Here is a 14,406-nt window from a genome sequence, read left to right on the forward strand (position 1 = left end):
AAAAGGTAGAACTGAAAGTATAACGCCTTGCAACTCTGTAACATTCCATAACTAACTCTAAAAGATGACCTTAAAGAGCATCAATGAGCCACTCATCCCCAATTACTACTACAACAATTACATTAACATGACCAAAGATCATTTGTCTCATAGTCTTAGAAATTAATCAAACAGATTACTTGCCTGAACAAAAGAGAATGTTATATCAGTGACACTCTGCTAAGAGAAGAAAGAGCTCTTCATCTGCTATGGCTCCCATCTCCATCGCTCTTTCCAATACACTTAATCCTCCACCATCCTCTATCGAAGGACGAGCACCTCTGCATTCTCCATAGAAAGTGAAACAATCATCATGTCAAGCAAAATGTTCCTCATGAGGTAATGAAAAATAAATATTTTTTTTTTTAATTATTACTTACCTTCTCAGTAAAACCTTTGCAAATGCGTTGTTCCCTGATGCAATACAATGGTGTAACGGAGTTCTCCCATGATAATCTCTCATGTTTATATCAGCACCAAACTGCAACAACAGTTCAAGCAAGACCGGGTCACCGCTCTGACACGCCACATGCAACAACGAACATCCTTGAAGACAGTTTCTTGAATCGTTCGAAGCCTTGATTCTCTGACACGCGTTTGGATCGTGTCTCTTCCTCACTTCATCTAGTTCATCAACATGGTGATGATATGCATCAACGGCAGTAATATCATCGAACTTGGTATTGATGATGATATTTGCGTCCGCTGTTACAATGAGTCGGTAGATTTCTCGTATGTTCTTACTTTGAACAGCTTCCCATATTCTAGTTGAGTCAGTAAGTTTTGTTTTGCTTTCATCTTTGATAACTAGAGCTTTCTCCAGGTACTGGCTAGGCATAAAACATTATCTGGTTTTAGTATCATTACCCTTTTCTCTATCACATTGCATGAGCTAATAGGATGAGTACAATAAAACTTTCAGAGGTGAATGTGACACCTTGACTTGAATGTATTTCTCCTTTAGAGCAAATGAATCTTTTGAAGATGGTTTTGTAATCAATTCAAGCTTGTTAGTTGATCTCTTTTCACTGCAAAAAAAAAAAATGCACCAATAGGCATGATATAAAATCCTATGTTGGACACATTTGACTTCTTGATTATGTGTTTAGAGCATCACACCAGTCATCGTCAAGGTGAAGTAGGCCCTCCCACACTCCATTACAATATGCATTGCCTAAGTTTCGAAATAAGTCCAAGATTGTGGGTTCCCATACTTTCACATCCAATGTGAGTGATCTCACCTACAGAAAATGTTACTTTGTCAAAAGACTCAAAATGCTTATGATAAAGTAAACCATGACTTGTAGAATAACAGCATACAATAATAATTTGACATGATATATTAATCCAAAGAGAAAAAATGAAAAGAAAACACGTGTCCAAAAGCTATGACTACAACAATGTTTATTACTTCACCAAGAATTTGTAACAAACTAAAAAAAACAAATACCTTGGATATATGAACACCTAGGTTCCTGTGAACACCAGAGCATTCTATGCACATCAACACTCCAAGATTCAATGATGCCCACTCAGGATCAGATGCATTGCATTCTGCACATGCATCGTTTCCATGGATTCCTCTGAGTGTTGTAAGGACATCATCCCCCATATTTAGTCTTCGATTACAATCTTTCTTTTGATCCAGGGAGAGTTCGTCACCAGCAGCACCAGAGCTAGTATAGTTAATTGGTGACTGCAGAATATAATACAATACGCATTAGCACAAAATCTTCACAATTGGTTTAAGTCAAAGTTAAAAAGAGAAGCCTGAAGGCTAGTCTTGTGTAAACCTGTTGCAAGAAATGAGAATTCAATCGTGTTGCTATAGCTGCTGTGATCTTATTCACCCAATCTATCCGATCAGCTCCATTTTCAGCCTAGTTAGCATACAGAAATAAGCTTTATTAGCCTCCTAATATTGCTCCTTCACGTCCTCCCTATATCTAAATAACAAGGGTACCTGTAATGTGTAAGTCATTTGAGGAGAAATGATTCTAAAACAAAGTCGAAGATCTGTATCCTCTGCATCCAGTTTTATCAGTGAAGTACGGAGATCGATCATGTTGCAATCTAGGCTTCCTTGTGAAGCTGAGCGAACGTGCCTTGAACGAAATCTCCTAAAGACGCCGCTCTTATGCTCACCTAAACCACTATAGTAGTGTTGAGATCCCTAAGAAGAAAAAAAAAAGATGGCTAGAATTAATCAAAACTGAGAAAGAGTGAAATGAAGAAAGTGAGAAAGACTTGTTTAACAGACAAAAGCAGTAAAAAAACCACCTTGGCATACATACCGCTGATTTGTTACCGGTGTTTCTGTAATAGTATAGGGATCCATGGTTGTCAAGTACAAAGAATCTCCTTTTCCAATCAGCTCTAAGACTAGCTGATCGCTTTAATAAATAGCCCTGTTTAATCACCTGCATCAGTACAGAAGAGAAACTATGTAAGACATTCAGAACTGAAGCAGTGAAGTGTAAGCCTTCATCATCAAAGGATTCATCATAAATCTCAATGTCTGCATAGTTTCATTGGAACAATTTTGTTAAAACTCTGGTTTGCACTTGATTACTACATGAGTGTTGGAGACACTTACTTCCTTGTCCGCTGTTGCTATCGAAGTTGCTTCTACATTTTTATACGGGATAGTTCTATAAACATGGTTTCCATCAACGTTAGAGGGCTCAACTTGTTGGCTGTCTAATTCAGATTGAGTCCTGAATTCTTGAATGCGTTTTTCAAACCGATCTTGCTCAATTTTAGACTGTTCTTTTGATTGTTGAGCATCGGTCAATACCTGAAAGACGAAAAGTAGCAAGTAACATTTAGTGATCTCAAGTTTAAGCATTTTAGCTATCTTTTATTGAGCATTATTTCAAAAGGGTTTGACATTTACATGATGGATATAAGGCTCCAGTTGATTAAGTAAGTCATATCCCTGTCAACATGGCACATATGTTGGCCTCAGTTAGTCACATACGGTGACGTCTCAAAATGCAAATATAAGAAGAAACCTACAAGCTTAAAATATCTCAAATGGGAATTCATAATGGCACTTATAGATTCCAAGAACTGGTACTTCTTTTTTGCTTCTATAGTCATCAACGAATTTACCTGCATTCCTTAAACCAAAGAGAAACCATTTAGACAAAGTAAGGTCAAAAGACAATAGTACTAGTAGTGGCTTCTGTTTGGGAACATACAAGATTGAAACGACTTTTCTCAAATGCTGACTTGGAGTTCTCCAGATCCTGCAAAACAAGCGTTAGATTTTGCTTGAGTTTTACTCACTGGCCAAAAATGAGAAGGAAAGAACATATTCAGTGTAAGAAATAGAGTGTTGATACCTCTTCCAACTCAGCAACAACCTCTCCTCTGGTATTCTTTTTTAGTGAGACAAACTTTTCGCGTGCCTTCAAAAATAATAAGAAAAATTCAAAGCATAGTTGCAGATCAGGAATACCATACCATACACCAAGATCAATATTAAAAAGTGTACCTCTCCATGTACAATATTTAAGTGAAGCAATAGAATACAATCAATTACCTGATCATAAGAATGGACAGCTTTATCGAAACGACGCCGGGACTCCTGAAAAGATGGAAAACAGTAAAGTGGATCATTGGCACACGATGGCTTGAAAAGGAAGATTTAGAGATAGGAATTGCAAGAGAACGTTTTCTCAAATAGAACTCGTCAACAGGTGGATACAAAAGACCAAAAACTAATCTTCTGTTTGTTGATCATCAGTCTCAAGCCTATAACATTTTAACCTTAAGGTACAAAAAAGTAGCGCGAAAAGAAAAAAGTAACCTTTGCTTCTTGTAAATCGACAGTCATAAAGTTCGTCAGTCTCTCAAGCAATACGTGCTCCACCTACAACAGCACAACAGTTTCTCTAATGACACAGTGAAGCGAAACTTAAAATTTGGAGGTTTATAAACTCACACTTCATCTTAGAGCTTATCATTAAATTTTTGCATCTGTTTCCTCTTTCTAGACACATGCATAGTTTGATCGTTTAAACAATATTTAGCTACTAAAAGAATATAAAGTCTTCCTATAATGAGGCATGGTTCGGTTTTGTCTTATTATGTGTGTAAAACTATTTTACAAGATGTGAGAGTTACCTGTGAGCGAAGAAACTCTTTATAAGAGGAGAGCTCTCGAAGTGTATTTACAAATTTAGATATTACTGGACCTGGTTTGCCACCCAAAAAGTGCAACAAAAAAAAACACTAGATCAGAAACAACAACTTCCATATTTAGAGCTCATACATTTATCTCGAAAGTAAAATTATAAATAAAATATATATTACAGAAAGGGAGATTTTATCAGCCAATAGAAAGATATGAAACTCCCTAAAAGCTATGCTTCTCAATTTTTCCTTCACCATTTATAACATACCTAACTAATCAAAGTAATTTTATAGCTGGGAGCTAAAGGAATGATGCATCACAGTTATTTTTATTAACCATAAGAGCCCACAATCTCCTTGGAAGAGACTGTATCATAATACTTCATAGCACCTAAAATAAGTGATCAACTAATTTAAAGAGTGGCTAAAATCAAATGAAAGTGAATCCACAAACCTCCAATTGAAACACTGACAGGATCATCATGTCCAGCACCAAACTCTTCCAGCGAATCTGCAAAGGCACTGACTCCAGTAGATGCCTCTCCCAAAACTCCCCTGAAACAAAAAAAAAAACGTGAAATTATAATAAAAATGAGGTTACATATCAAACTTTAGCATAGAGAGAAGGAGACAGACAATGAAGTAAAGAAAGTCTCAGCCTTTTAATAAGACAAAGCTTATAACAAAGAAAGATGATTAAGACATTACGACAAAAAACGGAAAACAACCAAAAAAAGGTAGGTGTACAATTACACGTACATGAACTTCTTAACACCTTTGTATAGCTTCTGACAACGATCTTTAAGCTCATCAGTTGTTCCTTCTAAAGAGAAAACCTGATCCAATCAAATCAAAATTAAACAAATAAAAAATCGATCAACTCCCAAAATAATTATTTGAACAAATGATGGGGGGAAAATGTAGTGTTACCTGTTTTTGAAACATTGGTGAATCCTCAAGGTTGATAAAGGTCGTCATTGTTGCGGCTCTAAATTAAAAAAAAAAAAAGAATCTGAAGAAGCTTCAGACAAAACAAAATGTACGAATTAAGACAAGACAAGTAAACCCAGGAAGGTTGTCTTTCGGTTTCTTTTTGATTCAAAATGGATCTCGCGAGATCCAGAGGCGTTTTTTGAGCTGTTTGATGATGTTTTTGATTTGTTTTGAGAAGAGCCAGTAAAAAAACTGGGAATCAATCTTTTTTACGAAGACATCCTTTCATTTTATTATTCTTTACAGACTTGGAGGGAAGTAATATCAGGTGACAAAATCATCCTTATCTCACATAAAAAAAACTGATTATTTTCCTTACAGAAACATCCCTCTTATTTTTTTTCTAGTTTTGTCTTCCTGTCAGCCACATAACCAGTGTTCAAAAATTTGGTAAATGGTAACTATACATTTTGCATAGATCTGACGGGTGACGACTATGCGTATTATTTAGGACCTAAACGAGACATAATAAGCGTTGATTTATTTTTATATACTTTATATTTATGTCCAATATTTTAATTTTAAAATTTAATTATAAAATTATATTTATAAATTATATAAATTAGGTATATAAAAGTAAAAAAATAGATAAATTTGTAAATTTCCCCAAACAACTCTTCCTCCGCCGTTGCCAGTCTTAGCCAGCGTCCTGTAGCTCTCCAACCCCGGCGTCGTGCTTCTTTAGTCTTTCTTCTTTCTTTTTTTTGCTGGGATTTCACCCTCTTCTTCTTGGGCCTGACTTGGTTTTTGCCTTCATTTTGCCCCCGTGTTAGAAAAAGGTTCCGTTCCATTCAACCGTCCATTCAAAGACATTTTAAATAGTAAAATTTTAGAAGAATATAGATTAACTACACTAATTCTTCCTTTTGTTCCTTTTAAAAAATATATATATATATATATATATTGGAGCCCATAGTCTTGCATGCATCAAACGTCAAAGACGGTAGTAATCACTAATTTCCTCAAAAGGGCCGAAAGTCAAATGACAACAAAAAGAGGAAATTCAAAGAAACCTTGTCTTCTCTGAAGTTTCCTCTTTCTCATTACGGCGTTGGCGTTATTAGATACCGTAACGAGATGGAATGTTATGGAAATATATAAATAAATAATCTGACGAAGTCAGCCAACATATTAAATTGTGGAAGTATCCCCACTTGTAAGATAATTCATGTTATAAAATCTAGTACGGAGAATCGTTCCATGAGTTTACATCTAATCTCCTATCTCCCCATGACAGATCCTTCTTCATCTTCCTCAACCTCTTGGAGATACGACGTCTTCCCTAGCTTCAGAGGAGAAGACGTCCGTAAAAACTTTCTCAGTCACTTGCTCAAAGAATTTGAAAACAAGGGAATATTGACTTTCAGAGATGACCAAATTGAAAGAAGCCATAGCATCGGTCCTGAGCTGGTAGAAGCCATAAGAGAATCTAAGATCTCTGTGGTTTTGTTCTCGGAGAACTATGCTTCTTCAAGCTGGTGCTTGGACGAGCTGGTTGAGATCTTGAAGTGTAAAGAAGAACAAGGACTCAAAGTGATGCCGATCTTTTATAAAGTTGATCCATCTGAAGTAAGAAAACAAACCGGAAAGTTCGGAATGGGTTTCTTGAAAACCTGTCATGGAAAGACGGAGGAGCAACAACATAGTTGGAGGCAGGCGTTGACCGATGCTGCCAGTATTGTTGGCGACCATCCTCAAGATTGGTGAGTTATTTTTTTGCAGAGTTGGTTATATAAATTCTTAGTTGGCTAATTATTGGAGGTAATCATAATTTAGATGAAGAACAAGTCAGACTGTTCATTGATATGATAAAAATCCTTATTGGATCTGTTGATTGACTATTTTCCTACAGCGTTTCTGAAAGTGATGGATATAGAACTGTTAGGAAAGAATATTTTTTTATGTATAGGAAATTTCTGGATTTAGACCAACCACATTTCAACATTTTAAATAGGTTTTATAAAAAATAATATAAAAGAAAAAAATGATTAAGTATTTCAAATTCGAGGAATTTAACTGAACATTTTTTCATTCGATTATTGTTTTAACTATATTAATTTGAACCTACCAAGAACCTTATAAAATGGGTGCTCTTATATATCTTTTTAGAATCACACAAGTCATTTTCTAGTAATTTATAATAGATTATGGAATGCTTGACTCTTTAGATTGATGACAGTCCATATGATTAAGGATTAAGTGGGAGTTGTATTTTTGTTGATTGTCAGAATTCTTAAATTTTATTTTGTTATTCTCAAATCTATTGCTACTTAAAAACATTATTTGTTTTGAATTCATAATTCTATTGAAAAATTAACGTTATATATTGTGATGTTGATTTTCTCATAATTTAACTCATTAAATACAATACAAACATTGTGAATATCCATTGGACTTTTAAAGTTGTTATAAATTAAATTTGTGGATTTTTTTTGAACAAATTTGATGGATTTTCTAAATATACAAAACTATCCAGAAACTTAACAAACTTTTATAAAAAAAATATAGCATAATCCTAGACAAATTTAATGAATTTCTCAACTTTTAAAATCAAACAATTCTATCAAAATTGAAATCCAACTTATAAATTAAATTTGATGAATTTTTTTTTGAACAAGTTTGATGGATTTTATAAATATACAAAACTTTTTTTTAACCACAATAAATATACAAAACTATCCAGAAACTTAACAAACTTCTATAAAAAATATAACATAATCCTATACAAATTTAATGAATTTCTCAGCTTTTAAAATCAATCAGTTCTATCAAAATTCAAGTCCCACTCGCCCTTTCTCAACTAACTAGGTGATTCTCCCGTGCTCATGCACGGAAATAAATATTTACAAATAAATACTTTATTTTGTTTGTTTATATGTTTTAAGTAATCTTTTATTTGTATGTATAAAAATTGTATTAAATATCTTTATGTTTTAAGTATGATATTTTGTATTATTTCAACTTTTTTTTTTGAGTTGTATATAGACTCAAAATTAATGATGATTTGTCTCATTAGGTTAAAATTATCGTATTAGTAGGTAATTCAGTTTATCTTCTTATATTTGTAAATATATTTCATATAATTTTGTATAATTTGATATATTTTATTTTATAAAAATAGAAAAAAGTAAATCAGATATTCATTAATAAACATAACTTGTAAAATATTGAAAATTTATTCACGTAAATGAATATATGCAAAATAGATACGTCATAATAATTGGTTGATTGTTCATATTTTGATTGATTTCATTACTTGGATTTGGTATATTGGGCTATATAATTTTTTAATCATAATGTTTTGGTTATAATTAGACTAAAATAAAAATATTTTGCTAATTACATTTTTTTAGCTTACCTTAGGTTCATAAATATTTATGTATAATTTATATATGTTTTTGATAAAATATATAAGTCTATATTTTGAAATTTGATAGATATTTTCTGTTTTTTATGTTTTTGGAAAAATATGAAGAAAAATACAAATAAATTTCGTTTATGTATAATCAATCTTTTATATTCTAGAAATATTATTATCTTATAGAAAAATGTCTAAATTATTTTATTAATATTATAAATTTTATTTTTCTTATCAAAAATTTTAATACAAATTTGATTTAACTGAACATTAAAATTAAGATAAAAACAATTTAGTTTATTTTGAATTATATTTAAGAATGTGCATGTATATATTTAAAATTATAATCTTAGGTAGATTTTTCTATCTATTTATTTTAATTAAATATATTAAATAAATATGGAAAATTGCCTAATTGTCAAAAATTAAAATTAAAAAATATTTATAAAATCTGTAGATATATATATAAGAAACTAATGATTTTACGATTTAATTTGATTTTATGATTTATTTCTTTTTATAATTTTATAAAATTAAGTATATATTTTTGAAATATTTTTAATTTAAATGATATTTCAAAATTTGAAATGCCATATTGAATATATTTATTTTAATGATGATTTATGAGTTTTTACCATATTTTTTAAAAGTCCAAAAATATAAATCGACAATAAATATAATATATGATTTTTCATGTCATACTAATCTTTAAATATAATTTTCCATGTCATATTAATCTTTAAAACATGTCATCAATTTTAGTAGCCATGTCACAATTATTAATCTAGGTGTTTTCCTGCACCATGTGTAGTGATGAATTTTTTTAAAGTTAAATTTTATATTTTAAAATATAATTTATTAATATTATATATTTTATTATTTTTACCAATAATTAATATAAATATCATTAATTAAGCATAAAACTAAGAGAAATATTTTTTTATTTTTAATTATATTTAAGAATATATATGTATATATATAAGGTTAAAATCTTAGATAAAAAATTATTCATTTCATTTGGTTAAATGTATTAAATCAACTTGTACAAAATTACTAAAAATCATATAAAATTGTATAGTTATCAAAAATTAAAACTAAATAATATTTACATAATTTGTAGATATCTAAAAGAAACTAATGATATTACGATTTTTTTTTTAAATTCAGAAAATTCAAAAACTTTTAGATAATAAAAATTTTATAATTATAAAAGTAAAATTATATAATATTTCGAAATTCAAAATGTCATATTTGAATATATTTATTTTAGTGATAATTTATGAGTTATTACCATATTCTACAAAGTTTACCAAAATATAAATCAATATTAAATGTAATATATGTGTTATTGCTATATTCTACAAAGATTTCCAAAAATATATATATCATCATTAAATGTAATTGTCCATGTCATATTTAACCATATGACATGTCATCAATCTTAATAGCTACGTCACAATTTTTTTTGTGAAAACGATTGTAGAGAAGACATGTGGCAAATCACTTCGCAAATAATGTCTAGGGGATTGCACGTGGTATCACTAATCATGTAGTCATGGCATACCCTTGGGCATTTCAGACCTTTGGGTATTATCACGTTTAATCAACAGAAACTTCAATCATTCATGACTCATGTGTATCATAAAGCGAAATTGTCCTACTTTTTTTTTCTGTTGTTACTTTTACACAATTTGTTTTCTGTAATCTTCTTTCACGATGTAATCTTATTGCTATCCTCCTAGTGTTTTATAAGCGTTTGTGGAATATGTTGCTTCTTACGGTGATAGAAATATTTTCTGTGTATTACAGTTTTTGGCGCTGCAACTCGACCTTATATCCAATTTATTACACCTAGTTAAATGGTATGATTTTCTTATTTTGCCAGGGACAATGAAGCAGACATGATCACAACAATTGCCAAGGATGTATTAGATAAATTAAATGCAACACCATCAAGCGATTTCGACGACCTAGTTGGAATTAAATTTCACATTACAAGGATGAAGGCTTTGCTATGCCTTGAGTCTCAAGAAGTGAGGTTAGTAGGGATATGGGGTCCTTCAGGCATTGGTAAGACCACTATAGCTAGAGCTTTATATAACCAATTTCACGAGAACTTCAAACTTTCTATCTTTATGGAGAACGTGAGTGAAAGTTATGGTGGAACTAACCTCGATAGCTATGGTTTAAAGCTGGGCTTACAACAAAGGTTTCTATCAGAACTTCTTGATCAACACGGTTTGAGAATACGCCATTTAGGCGCAATAAAAGAAAGGCTAAAGAACCACAAAGTCCTAGTCGTTCTTGATGATGTGGACAACATTGAGCAACTCCAAGCTTTAGCAAAGGAAACTCAATGGTTTGGTAACAAGAGCAGAATCATAGTGACTACTCGAAACAAACAACTTTTGGTTTCACACAATATCAACCATGTTTACAATGTGGCTTTTCCAACAAGAGAAGAAGCTCTTGCTATATTCTGTCAACACGCCTTCAAAGAATGCTTTCCCCCCGATGATTTTAAGGATATTTCAGTTGAATTTGCAACTCTGGCTGGTCATCTTCCCTTAGGTCTACGCATTCTTGGTTCATTTATGAGAGGAAAAAGTAAGGAGGAGTGGGAAGTTTCTCTGCCTACACTAAAAACTAGACTCGATGGAGAGATCGAGAAAGTATTAAAAGTCGGGTACGAGGGCTTACACAAAGATGACAAAGCTCTATTTCTTCACATTGCATGTCTATTTAACGGTCATCATGAAACCTATGTGAAGCAGATGGTGGTAGCTAATAGTGACTTGGATGTTAGCTTTGGACTTAAAGTCTTGGCTGATCGGTCTCTAATAGAAATATATGTGGATGGTAAAGTGGTGATGCACTCCTTGCTACGACAGTTGGGAAGAGAAGTTGTTCGCGAGCAATCTCTGAACGAGCCAGGAAAACGTCAATTCTTGATGAGTGCTAGAGAAATTTGTGGCGTTCTTTCGAATAATACTGTAAGTTTAGTCCATCTTTCTTACATTATTGAGCCACGAAAATAAATATTTATGATGAATGCTTGAAACATTTTGTAGTCTGTGCTCACATTTTTCTAAATAGTATTTTTTAAAAAACTATATTTTTCTTTACTTTGCAGGGCACGGATTCTGTCTTAGGTATGTCCGTAGATATGTGTGACCTCAACGAAGAATTTTATATAAGTGAGAAAGCATTTGAAAATGTGAGGAATCTTTTATATATAAGAATCTACAGGAGTAATGATGCAAGTACAAATAAACTAAAGTTACCAGAAGAAGGTCTAAGTTATCTGCCACAACTAAGGCTATTGCAATGGGAGGCGTATCCGCACATGTTCTTGCCTTCTCGTTTCCGAACGGAATGCCTCGTGGAACTCAACATGTCTCATAGCAAGCTTAAGACGCTATGGGGAGACAATGCTCAGGTTATATAGCAACTGTTATTAATTTTAATTCCATGGTTATTTTTTCTTCATATCTTTTCATTTCCAGGTAGTATATATATATATATATATATATATATATATATATATATATATATATATATTTTTTTTTTGAGTACACACATAACATAAACAAAAAATGAAAACTATCCAAATAGGTCATCGACAAGTGCGTTTTTTAGCCCTAGCATAGTTCAGTTCCTGCTTGGGAGGGTGAAAAATATTTTCTAGGGAGATGTGTATGGAGTTCGGGCCAGAACACTTCGATTAACTTCAATAAAAATAGAAAGCTAACTCATATAATCAAAGAAAAAGAAAAAAAAATAAATATACAAATTACTTCATATCAATCTATCTAAAAGTTTATGAAGATTAAGGGTATATATTACTAATCAAATATATAGTTCTAAATCGATGTATGTGTTAGCTCGTTTAGAGTTTCCCTTTACATATCGATGTGTATACCATGTTTTGTTATAAAAGAATGAGTTTTTGGCTCTCCCTATTAATACTATTGTTTTAACATATCTGTATAGAATCATGTGATTTGATAGACATTCACCAACATTTTGACCTGACTTAATCGTTATGTTTGTGTGCAGCCGCTTAGAAATCTTAAGATTATGAATTTGAGCGACTCTCCGAATCTTGAAAGCTTTCCAAATCTTTTGGAGGCGACAAACCTGGAGAGATTGGATATGAGTTGGTGTGAGTCTTTGGTGGAGATTACTCCTTCTATACAGAACCTTCATAAGCTGAGTTTTCTAGAGATGTCTTGCTGCACAAGTCTAGAGATCATCCCAACCAACATAAACTTAGCTTCTCTATCTCACCTCCACTTTAGAAATTGCCGTCGACTGAAAATATTTCCAGAGATTTCAACAAATATAAAGTATCTGAAAATAAAAGGCACCGCGATCACTGAGGTTCCTCCATCAGTCAGGTCCTGGCGTAGAATTGAAGAAATCTGCATGGAAAGGACTGAGGTGAGGATATTAATTAATGTTCCTTATATTTTGGACACGCTATGTTTGAGGGGTAACACTAAACTGGTGGCTATAAACTACCTCATACGGGTACGTCGCCTGGTCATGATCGATACCTCCTTTTGCGTCAGTCTCGTGTATCTACCGAAGCTTCCGTACTCAGTACGCCATTTAACAGCTTTAAACTGTGAGTCACTTCAAAGGTTACATGGCCCCTTTCGTAACCCAAGCATCCGCCTCAACTTCACTAACTGCTTGAACCTAGATCAGAACGCACAAGAAATGATCCACCAATCTGTTTATGATGTTGCCATCTTACCTGGAGGACAAGTGCCCGAATACTTCACTCACCGACATATTGGTAACAGCGTTGTTGCTTTTTTCACATTCGATGGATCTGTGAGTTTCTCAAGCTTCAAGGTATGTCTTGTGCTAGCAGCGGGGAAAAGATTCGAAAGTTGTGACACATCTTTCTACACAAGCTTTCGTGGCGATCCCACTAAGAAGTATTACACATATATGTCGAACCAGCCCGAGCTTAAAGTGGATCACATATGCATGTTTGAATGTGCTTTGCCACCTGACTACGATGGCCCGACAACGTCTTTGGGGACTCGTCGTAGTACGACCAAATTGTTCAGGTTTGACTTCAACTGTAATTATGGCTGCAAAGTTCTGGAGTGCGGTGTACTATTCTTGGAGGCTCGTAAATCTACGATCGCTGAAAAAAGAGCGGAGTCTAGTTCCACATGTCCAAGGCCTGCGAAAAGATCCAAGGCACAAGTGTGAAGCTTAACAGATTGTTCATTTCATATGTTTTTAAGACATACACAAGTGATCCAAGGCACAATTTACAAATATATTATAAACAGTGTTATAAGTTTTTTTCTAAAATTAATCTAGAGGTACGCCGGAATCTATAGAATAGTTCAAACTAATCTTCCTATAAAAATATAGTCCACAGATGGATCTTCTTTCTAAATAGTCAAATAAAGTCTAAAACTTGATGATTTTTTAAAAACTAAATTATAAAAAAAGTTTTGAGTTCAAAAGCATATAATTATAAACTATAGAAAGAACAAAGCTACTCTCAATTATAACCAGGGTGAAATGAGTTTTATAGTGAACACTTTCTAACTAACTGTTAGCCAATAAAGTGATTGTTGTGAGTGATCACGAACAAATGATGAATAAAAGTGTAGTATATAGCCCAGCATAAGCTGTAACAGTAGTTTGAGTTTGAGTTACTCCAAAAACTACATGGAATGCCATAGTAAAGCTAAAGCCAATAGCCGTAGCAATGAAAGTTGTCTATCATAAAGTATAAAATGTTTTTTTTGCTTTAGCAGTGTATTATTTATTATTTATTTTTATTTTTTAAAATTTTATTATTTATTTATATTTATATTTCTATAAAACAAAATGTATAATTT

At 32.5% G+C, this 14,406-nt stretch overlaps 2 protein-coding genes across 3 annotated transcripts; one reads left to right on the top strand and one right to left on the bottom strand.

Moving 5' to 3' along the window:
* Window positions 1-12: 12 nt before the first annotated feature.
* Window positions 13-5,426, bottom strand: LOC108823453 (ADP-ribosylation factor GTPase-activating protein AGD2). Of its 2 annotated transcripts, XM_018596664.2 has the most exons (19): window positions 5,110-5,426; window positions 4,939-5,015; window positions 4,634-4,734; window positions 4,171-4,241; window positions 3,854-3,916; window positions 3,587-3,631; window positions 3,387-3,452; window positions 3,243-3,290; window positions 3,058-3,153; window positions 2,936-2,977; window positions 2,636-2,836; window positions 2,334-2,459; window positions 2,003-2,212; window positions 1,833-1,919; window positions 1,490-1,735; window positions 1,159-1,280; window positions 977-1,067; window positions 420-865; window positions 13-320 (listed from the first exon to the last, which is right to left on the bottom strand). In XM_018596664.2, exons 1-19 carry the CDS (start codon window positions 5,155-5,157, stop codon window positions 206-208), a joined length of 2,301 nt encoding a protein of 766 aa, XP_018452166.1. In that variant the 5' UTR covers window positions 5,158-5,426; the 3' UTR covers window positions 13-205. The 2 variants fall into 2 exon arrangements, with proteins under 2 accessions (XP_018452166.1, XP_018452167.1); XM_018596665.2 differs by lacking the exons at window positions 3,587-3,631; window positions 3,854-3,916; window positions 4,171-4,241; ... (1 more) ...; window positions 4,939-5,015; window positions 5,110-5,426 and having other exon boundaries at window positions 3,058-3,161.
* Window positions 5,427-6,406: 980 nt separating this feature from the next.
* LOC108826627 (putative disease resistance protein At4g11170) lies at window positions 6,407-13,925 on the top strand. Its single transcript, XM_018600013.2, has 4 exons — window positions 6,407-6,875; window positions 10,416-11,523; window positions 11,664-11,969; window positions 12,590-13,925. Exons 1-4 carry the CDS (start codon window positions 6,709-6,711, stop codon window positions 13,760-13,762), a joined length of 2,754 nt encoding a protein of 917 aa, XP_018455515.2. The 5' UTR covers window positions 6,407-6,708; the 3' UTR covers window positions 13,763-13,925.
* Window positions 13,926-14,406: the final 481 nt, after the last annotated feature.

The sequence above is a fragment of the Raphanus sativus genome, chromosome 9 (genome assembly GCF_000801105.2).
Source record: "Raphanus sativus cultivar WK10039 chromosome 9, ASM80110v3, whole genome shotgun sequence".
In the NCBI taxonomy this organism is placed as follows: domain Eukaryota; kingdom Viridiplantae; phylum Streptophyta; class Magnoliopsida; order Brassicales; family Brassicaceae; genus Raphanus; species Raphanus sativus.

Coding starts and splice junctions, on each gene's coding strand:
- LOC108826627 (XM_018600013.2), top strand. CDS start 6,709: ATGCCGATCTTTTATAAAGTTGATCCATCTGAAGTAAGAAAACAAACC. Junction 11,524..11,663: donor GCGTTCTTTCGAATAATACT/GTAAGTTTAGTC, acceptor TTTACTTTGCAG/GGCACGGATTCTGTCTTAGG. Junction 11,970..12,589: donor TATGGGGAGACAATGCTCAG/GTTATATAGCAA, acceptor GTTTGTGTGCAG/CCGCTTAGAAATCTTAAGAT.
- LOC108823453 (XM_018596664.2), bottom strand. CDS start 5,157: ATGACGACCTTTATCAACCTTGAGGATTCACCAATGTTTCAAAAACAG. Junction 3,632..3,853: donor TCGATTTACAAGAAGCAAAG/GTTACTTTTTTC, acceptor CCATCTTTTCAG/GAGTCCCGGCGTCGTTTCGA. Junction 866..976: donor AGAAATACATTCAAGTCAAG/GTGTCACATTCA, acceptor ATGCCTAGCCAG/TACCTGGAGAAAGCTCTAGT.